This window comes from Miscanthus floridulus, chromosome 8 (genome assembly GCF_019320115.1).
Source record: "Miscanthus floridulus cultivar M001 chromosome 8, ASM1932011v1, whole genome shotgun sequence".
In the NCBI taxonomy this organism is placed as follows: domain Eukaryota; kingdom Viridiplantae; phylum Streptophyta; class Magnoliopsida; order Poales; family Poaceae; genus Miscanthus; species Miscanthus floridulus.
In genome coordinates, this window is record NC_089587.1 from 225209234 (window position 1) to 225218279 (window position 9046).

The 9046-nt window shown below is 48.8% G+C and overlaps 1 protein-coding gene and 1 pseudogene across 1 annotated transcript; one reads left to right on the forward strand and one right to left on the reverse strand.

Annotated features, from left to right (window-relative positions):
• Positions 1–646: 646 nt before the first annotated feature.
• LOC136470727 (uncharacterized) lies at positions 647–1864 on the reverse strand (annotated as a pseudogene).
• A 13-nt stretch (positions 1865–1877) lies between these two features.
• LOC136470728 (NAC domain-containing protein 35-like) lies at positions 1878–3721 on the forward strand. The gene is made up of 2 exons (XM_066468471.1): positions 1878–2187; positions 3117–3721. Exons 1-2 carry the CDS (start codon positions 1878–1880, stop codon positions 3719–3721), a joined length of 915 nt encoding a protein of 304 aa, XP_066324568.1.
• Positions 3722–9046: the final 5325 nt, after the last annotated feature.

Sequence of the window (9046 nt, forward strand, 5' to 3'; positions counted from 1 at the left end):
TAAGACATTGTTATATCATGGTCAATATTAACTTATATTATAGATGCCATAATTATTATATAACAACTTATAGCTTTTAAATTTTACATAGAAAATAAAAAATAAATATATATGTAACATCTTCTCGTTTCATATTTATGTTTGATGAGTTTTTTTTTTCCTTTGAAACCCAAATAAGCTCGGGTGGTGGACGCGCCGGCTCCTTTGAGTTGAGCAAGAATCAGAGATTCCAAGAAAACACATAGACGTGAGCAAAACGGTAACTATCATATTCAGGTTATTTCTCTGAAGAACGGACACATTCAGCACAACAGAGAGGGTGAGAAATGGAATGGTCGCCCAAGTCATTTGCTGCAGCAGGCGAGAATCAGAGCTTAATTCTTTTTATTTTTTTCAGATAAGAGATACAGCAACTTAACTTATCGGTCATGTATTACTCTGAAACTACGTTTTGTGTCAGTGAGACTGGAATTCATGGTTCGTTCATCGATTCCGAGTCAACACAGCGTTGACCTGTTTTACACTGGGAACTACAAACTTCGTCAACATGCTTCTCGCGTAATCTATTGTTGCACCTTGAGTACTGTCAACAACATAGCAAAAAGACCACAATGCATAGTGATGTGGTAGTACTGGTTTCTTTCAATCAGAAAGAGGATGGTCCCAACACAGGCACTGCAGCAGAAGCTGCCTGGGGAGTCCTCGTGTACGGCTGAAGAAACTGCAGCCAGACATGAGAAGGCAGTGACATCCGCTTCTTGACCTCGTCGGCGTTGTACAGGTCGCCGCGGCGCAGCCCTTCCAGCATCTGGTTTTGGTTTTTGCCATGCACAGGACAGAGCAACAACTCGTCTCAGCAACGGATTACGGTAGCAGAGCTCGAGCGATGAGAAACCAAAACGGACGCGCTTACTTTGGTGATGACGGAGAGGTCGTCCGGCGGGCAGGCGCCGCCGTGGAGCGTCACAATCTCGGCCGCATTGGCTTGCACCTCGCCTCCGGCTGCCAGGGCCTCGTCGGCGAGGCCAGAGTACGGCAGGCCGGAGTGGCACGCCGCGCAATCGTGCTGCACGAACACCTTGTGCCCGCCCCGCGCCCCACTCGAAGCACACGCAGACAGCAAACTGAGGCCCCGTTTAGTTACAACTCAAAAACCAAAAATTTTCAAAATTCCCCGTCACATCAAATCTTACGGCACATACATGGAGTACTAAATGTAGACGAAAAAAAAACTAACTACACAGTTGGCCGAGAAATCGTGAGACGAATCTTTTAAGCCTAAATAGTTCATAATTGGATAATTTTTGTCAAACACAAACGAAAATGCTACAGTAGCCAAAAGCCAAAAATTTTCGGAACTAAACGCGCCCTGACTGAGGAAGGAAACGACGGTGGGTGGAATGGAGTGCAGGTAGTAGCTGCCGGTGCGCGAGCGCTTACCCCTCCTGTTGTGACCAAGTGTAGGGCGCCGGCGCCGCCGTCGGACGCCGACGCGACGGCCGCGGCGCTGAGGAAGCCCGCTGCCACGCCCACGGCCGTGACACAGCCAGCGGGTGCCCGTTCTTCCCTGCGGCCGCAGAAGCTCACGCACGGGCCCATCGCCACCGCGGCTATTGCGCCGGATTCGCAATGGGCTGCGCTTGCGATTAGCAGGTCGGCGGAGGCGGAACACACACTGCCGTAACGGAACGCCACCGACTCTCCTCTTGGAGTGGGTCCCTCGGGCCCAGCACCCCGTGCCTATAACCGCCGGCACCCGCGCCTCGCCACGCGCATTCTATTCTCTCGCCCGCAGGCCGCCGTGCACCCAACCATCTAACCACCCACCGGCCACCGACCTCCTCCCTCCCTCCTCTACAGCCATGTCACGCGCTTCCATGTCGCCCGCGGCGGCGGCTGTATTCTACACCCAGCCGACGGACATAGCGCTAGTCAAGGAGTTCCTGCAACCCTGGATCGTGTCGAGCGAAATCGACCGAAGCGGCGTCGGCGAGTACATCCACGCCGAAGACATGTACTCGGCGGCGCCCGAAGAGCTGACGGCCATGTTCGCGCCGGTTGTTTCGCACGAGGGGAACCGTGCGTGGTACTTTCTCAGCCCTGTCCGTCCCAAGAGCACCAAACCGGGCGGGCAGAAGAAGTCCCGCACGGCGGGCGGCGGCTGCTGGCACGGCGAGGGCAGGAAGTGTTAGATCGAAAAGATCATCTACTAGCGGGTTCTCTACTAGCGGCCGTCGGTCTAGCTCCGGTGAGCCACCTACCATGCCCTTTCCCCTTTCCCCTTCTCTGTCTTTAGATCTTGTTGTGTTCTTCTCAGTTCTTTGCCGATTGGGGATTAGGGTTAGGGTTAGGGTTTTGTTAGGGTTAGGATTAACCCGATTCGTTTTTCTTTCAGTTTTGATTCGAGATCGGCGAGGTAAGCCCCTTCCTAGCTCTTCCGATTTGGGGTTAGGTTAGGGTTTTGGGTTACATCACTGTTCTTCTTCCCCGACGGTTTGGGTTCGGTTGAACCCTCTGCATTTATGTTTCTTCCCCACGGTTAGGGTTAGGGTTTCAATCCGAACCGGATCGAATCCTCTGTTACTCTTCGATTTCTTTTCAATTCTCTACCTCATACTAGATCTACACACTGGCTACCCCGCTCTAGTGCCATTGTTAAGATAAAAAAGATCATCTAGGGTTAGGTCTAGCAGGTTCTCTTTACTGTGAATGCGATATCAAGAGTAGAGAGATAGAGAGGAATAGAAGAAGAACGTGTTGAACCTGACACCGCAGAGGGAGATGGTCCAAAAGCCGCCATCTCGTTCGTCGATGAAGTCTGCGCACGGGCAGCGACGTTCGGGGAAGAGGTCAATGAAGTCGTCAACGTCAGTGGAGCGGGGCGGCGTGGCTGGTGGCTTCCCGTCACTGGCTGCGCCCCTCTCTGATCGGGACTAGGGTTTAGGTTTCGGTGGGAGCTCAGCTCATGGTAAACCTCGTACTCAGAGCCGCCGGCCCCCATCTCTATATATAGCATAGTGTGACAAGGGCCCTCCAGCCATAGTTGGCTGGTCACCCCCGATCAAGGCGCGGATCAAAAGCCCAACTAGACCGTTGGGCCTATTTTGGGATTATAGATCAATCTAACAGGAAGAAGCACATTGTCGACTTCCTCGAAGCAAACTGGCTGATCACGAAGCATGAAAACTTCACGATCAAGCTCAACGGCGTACCGACAGGATGGATTATGAGCGAATACAGCCTTGACGCCGAAGTCCTCCCGGAGCTCGCGCAGGACATCGCACTGTGCAAGGTGTATCGGAGCCCATGCTACCGTGACACCGAGGCGGTGCCTGCCAACACCGCACGCCACCACGATGCCGTGGTGCCCGAAGGTGCGCGGCACCACGTCCCCATGCCCGAAGCGTCTTTCACCATGGAGGCGGCTTCATCGCGGAAGAGGAAGACCGCCGCCTCCAGCGTGGCGACGCCTACCAAGAAAGCCCACGCTATCGTTGTCACATCGATGCCACCGCCTGCCCTTAAGAACAGGGCAGTGTCCGAGGACCACGACGAGCAATCCCAGAGCGTGTTCGTCGACACCAAGGGGGCGGTGTTCGAGGACCACAACGAGCAATCCCAGCATGCGTTCATCGACACCAAGGACATGTTGGCGAGGACCAAGAAGCCCGTCGTGGAGGAGGGGGCCGCCGAAGCCTCAACGGTGGTCGACCTGCACTGATGAGTACAGGCCCGATCTTCCGAGAGATAACCGATAAGTTCGATTTTGTGGAGATCTCAACGTTGGCGATCCGGCTTCAAATCAGACGCGATTCGAACCCTACAACCGTTACACCACTGCTCCGTTGGTTATCAATCAAGCACAACTTGATTGACCTCGCCAAGAAGGCTTTTCCTGCAAGCGAATCGAAGAGCACAAGCAAGAAGGTAAAACACGCAATGTGAAATTGCAAATATGAATGACGCGAATATCAATAGAGGATTCAAGAACTCGGTTCCAAAGGACTAATTGACATAGTGGAGGAGATTAAGAACGGGGGCCCTAGATCATTGTAAAAGGATTTGTCACCACAGTTACAATGAACGATTCAGTTTCTTGATGGAAAACTAAACTCTAAACAAAAACCCAATTGTGTAGCAGCGGCGGCGGCTGTGTTTATAGTCTAAGACTCGACCTAGGGTTGGGGACGGCCAGGGGTTGGGCGCCAACAACTTGGGCTTAAGGCTCGACACGATACATGGCCAAGTTGGCCCAAATAGGTGATGCAGCACCTTGCCGTGGTCACACAGAATAATCCACGGACCTTCTGGAGCTGGGACCAGATCCAAAATGACGGCGTCGTCGTCCCCTTTCCAACGCATCCAAGAACGGCCCATTTCAATGTCGTATGAGAAAGTTATGACCAAAACAGTGACGACGTGTCTGCTGAATCCGAGGGCGACGTGGCAGCTGAGTTGGGAACGAATTGCAACTTGGGGAAGACCATGGCGTCGGTGTGTCCAGCGTGGCGATGTCCTCATCATCCTCCCCTTCTCGAATTGAAGTTGTCCTCGACTCCATCTTGGCGATGTCCTCATCATCCCCTCCTTCTAGAATTGGAGTCGTCCTCGACTCCATCCCATCATCAGCGAACTCCTGCAAAAGGTTAGTGACAGCAGGCAATGCACCAGATATAAAAGGTTGACAAAACATAGTATAATATGGTGCATCAGGATTATCACATAACTCAGCAGTAGTAGAAGTTGTAGCAAGAAAAGCACCTCCTTTTAATTTAATCCCATTATTTTAGCAATGTCTGTTGGAGGTTTATTTTTGATCTCATTAGCATATTTAATAATATCCGTAGGAGACAAAGGCAGCAATATAATTTTTTTGTCCTTATGTATGATAGTGTATGTATTAGTTCTACCATGGTGTAAAGCATCATTATCAAATTTTCATGGGCGACCTAACAAATGGAGCAAGCTTGCATAGGGACAACATCAAAATCAGCAGTATCATGATAAGAGCCTGTGAAAAAGCTAATGCGTGCTGATTTAGTTACCTTAGTCTTACCGCTATTATTGAACCATTGAAGTTTATATGGATACGAATGTTGTCGTGTGGTCAAGCCAAGCTTATCATCCAAATCTGAACTCACCAAGTTGTTGCAACTCCCGCTATCAATGATAGTGAGAATACGACAACCCTGCACAATGAGATACATGTGGAACAAATTGTGGCATTGGATCTTCATCTCTTCTTCATGTCCCACACGTGTACTCAACACACGTTGCACAAGAAGGCTAGGGTAGTCCGCGGCAGCAGCCACGGAGTCAATGGTGATGGCCTCCTTGTCTTGATCGCCCTCGGTGGGATCTGCATCAATGTTAGCAGCAAGGGCTAAATCATCTTCAACATCACTAGCACTTACATATCCATCCTCGGTAGCAATGAAAGCGCGACGACTGGGGCAATCCTTCATGACATGTCCCATGCCTTTGCATCGGTGGCAAATGATTTTAGAGCTGGACGAGGAGGAGCTAGTAGAAGCACCCGGAGTGCCACCTTTCTTCAGCTATGGAAACTGCACATTAGATAATTTACTTACCCCAGAAGAAAATGGAGGTGTAGATGGCTGTGGTGCAACAGGAAGCTTGGGCGTCTCCGGCTCGGAACGCTGCTGAAAATTCCTCCCATTGTTAGACCTGAAAGGCTGGTGTTGTTTGCGTCCCTGTACTTCTCGTTCTGCCTTAATAGCAAGATGATACAATTAGGAAAAATTGCGCCATTCTTTGTAATCAAGTATGTTCTGTATATCATGGTTTAAACCACCAAAAATCTAGCACTAGCATCATGATCATCTTCATTTATACCACAACGTGCTAAACCAATAAGCAATTCTTGATAGTATGCTTCTACTCCTTTATCATCTTGTTTTAAAGTTTGTAGTTTCAAACGTAAATCATATTGGTAATAAGGAGGAACAAAACGAGATTTCATACGTTGCTTTAAAACATTCTAAGTTTGAGGTACAGCAGCAGCATTATTGGCATTGCAAAGATCACTCCACCAGAACAAAGCAAAATTAGTAAACTCACAAGTAGCAAGTCTAACTCTATGCTCAGCAGGAACATTATGAGAATCAAATTTTTGTTGAACAGCAAGCTCCCAATCTAAATATGCCTCTGGATCAACATTACCAGCAAAAGGAGGTAGACTAAATTTAATTTTAGCAAAAGGATCATTATTACCATGATTATTACCTTCCATACCGCGACGATTGAAGTTGAGGCGGCGATGGGCACCACCGTCAGCATACGCATCTTCATCACCAAAAGCATCCGTATCTTTATCATCAGCACGATAAGGTGGAGGGTGTTGCTCAAGTTGTTCAATGCGGGTGACCAAATTGTTCACGTTGCGCGTCAGCTCGCTCATAAGATTGCGCTGTTCAGTCATGAACGTTGTAAGCTTGCCCTTGGACACGCACTCATTGAAGTCCATCGGAATTCCTGCCATGGTTAGAAGATAGAAAAAGATAACACCAAAGTATTATCCCTATCAACTAAAAGGAAACAAGTGGTGGTGGTGGTGATGGTGGTGAAAGTGGAATGCAAAATCACAAGCGGCTTACCACCGTCTTGCCTGTATTCTTACCAACGCCAAACAGGAGCAAAACCAAAGTGGCGAAGCAATCTGTTGTTGAGCGTGGGTAACAGTTGCAAGATGAACCTGTGCTAACAGAAGAATATGTGGAGCTATGGGTAGGCACACAATATGACAGCAAGGATTAGCAATTAACGAGTGCAGAGTAACGATTGTTCAATCCGGATCCAAAGTATAAATCACAGGTGCTGGCTAAGACGTGTCGAGACGTAGTGCAACAAGGTGAAAACAAAGGACGATCGAAAGAACTCACAGAATAAGCAAATAGCCCGGACTTCTCCTTTTTTCCTGAATTTTTTTCCCGAATTTTTCCAAAAGGCACTAGTAGGAAACAAACTTTTTTTTTATTTTTTTCACTATTTTTTATATACTTTTCTCTGAACAAGGATCGCAAAAGATGCAACCACAAAAATTGGCACCTACAACTGAGGTGGGATGTGGTCTACAGAAATTCAGCACGTTCTCTGAAAAGCGTGCAAAAACTTTGACAATTTTTTTCTATATTTTCCTGAATTTTTTTGACAATTCTGATGAAACCAAACAGTGCGTAGCCGAGTTTGGGTCGGCTCCAAATGGTGTCAAGAAGCTACTGTAAAAATTTCAGATTTTTCTGATAAATGAGCGAAAAGTTATGCCTGTTTTACCGAAGGTATCTCAAGGTATGTTTTCCGGAAGACACAACACGGCGGCGGCAGTTAGGGCAAAGCGTCCCTAAACTCTAACACCGATCACAGGATCGTCACTGTGACTAACAGTAGTAGGTATTCGCCTAATGATGTAAGGAGGGCTGCGATGCAGGCAAAATAAGAGCGGCTGGCAACATATCTAGGGTTTGCGCGGCGGCGAGAAGTTACACAAGGCGGCTAGCGGGGCAAGTCGAGTAATTTGGTGGCTTCGACTTGTTGTTTGGAAACGGTGGCTGGGATAGCGGCGGAAAACAAAAATCACAGCAACGGGCGATTGAACTACGACCACGACCATGAACACAATCCTAAACCAGCAACAAGACTTGACCACGGACACAAACTCAACAACACGAATCTGAAACGAAATTGTAAAGGCACAAAGGGCGATAGGACAGCGGAAATTGAAATATTTTTGGGCATTTTGTGGACTCTAGGTAATGAACAAATATGAATCTAAGGCAAACGAGATTATACCTCGCGGTAAACCTAAAATATCTGATACCAATTGATGAGTACATGCCCGATCTTCCGAGAGGTAACCGATAAGTTCGATTTTGTGGAGATCTTGACGTTGGCGATTTGGCTTCAAATCAGATACGATTCGAACCCTGCAACCGTTACACCACTGTTCTGTTGGTTATCAACCAAGCACAACTTGATTGACCTCGCCAAGAAGGCTTTTTCTGCAAGCGAATCGAAGAGCACAAGCAAGAAGGTAAAACACGCAATCTGAAATTGCAAATATGAATGACGTGAATATCAATAGAGGATTCAAGAACTCGGTTCCAAAGGACTAATCGACACAGTGGAGGAGATCAAGAACGGGGGGCCCTGGATCACTGTAAAAGGATTTGTCACCACAGTTACAATGAACGATTCAGTTTCTCGATGGAAAACTAAACTCTAAACAAAAAACCCAATTGTGTAGCAGCGGCGGCGGCTGTGTTTATAGTCTAAGACTTAACCTAGGGTTGGGGACGGCCAGGGGTTGAGCGCCCACAGCTTGGGCTTAAGGCCCGACACGATACATGGCCAAGTTGGCCCAAATAGGTGATGCAGCACCTTGCTGTGGTCACACAAAATGATCCATGGACCTTCTGGAGCTGGGACCAGATCCAAAACAACAGCGTTGTCGTCCCCTTTCCAACACATCCAAGAACGGCTCGTTTCAATGTCGTGTGAGAAAGTTATGACCGAAACAGTGACGACGTGTCTGCTGAATCCGAGGGCGACGTGGCAGCTGAGTTGGGAACGAATTACAACTTGGGGAAGACCATGGCATCGGTGTGTCCAGCGTGGCGATGTCCTCATCATGCACTGCCCTAGGTGCGGGCTTCCACCTAGGTGCACTATAGGTGGGTCGTCACCCCCGCCAAGTCGGGGACGGAGGTGGTGGACGCGCCGGCACCCCAGGATGCTGGTAAGACTCATAGGATATATATATGCGGCTAGGGCAAGGGACGACGGTACATTTGTGATGAGGCCCCCGAGTATTCCTCAAATTAACCCGTGGTACAACAACACTATTCATGAGAGCACATATTTTACAATAAGAACCATGGGAAAAGTTATATTCTATTTTCTCACCTTCTCTCCCTCCCAAAAGCATAGCACGGAGCAGAGGAGCACCGGCCGGCGGTCAATCCCGGCCGGGAACGCACGGCGGCGGCGGAAAACCCGCCGGTGAGTGCACAGGAGCCCGCGTGACTCG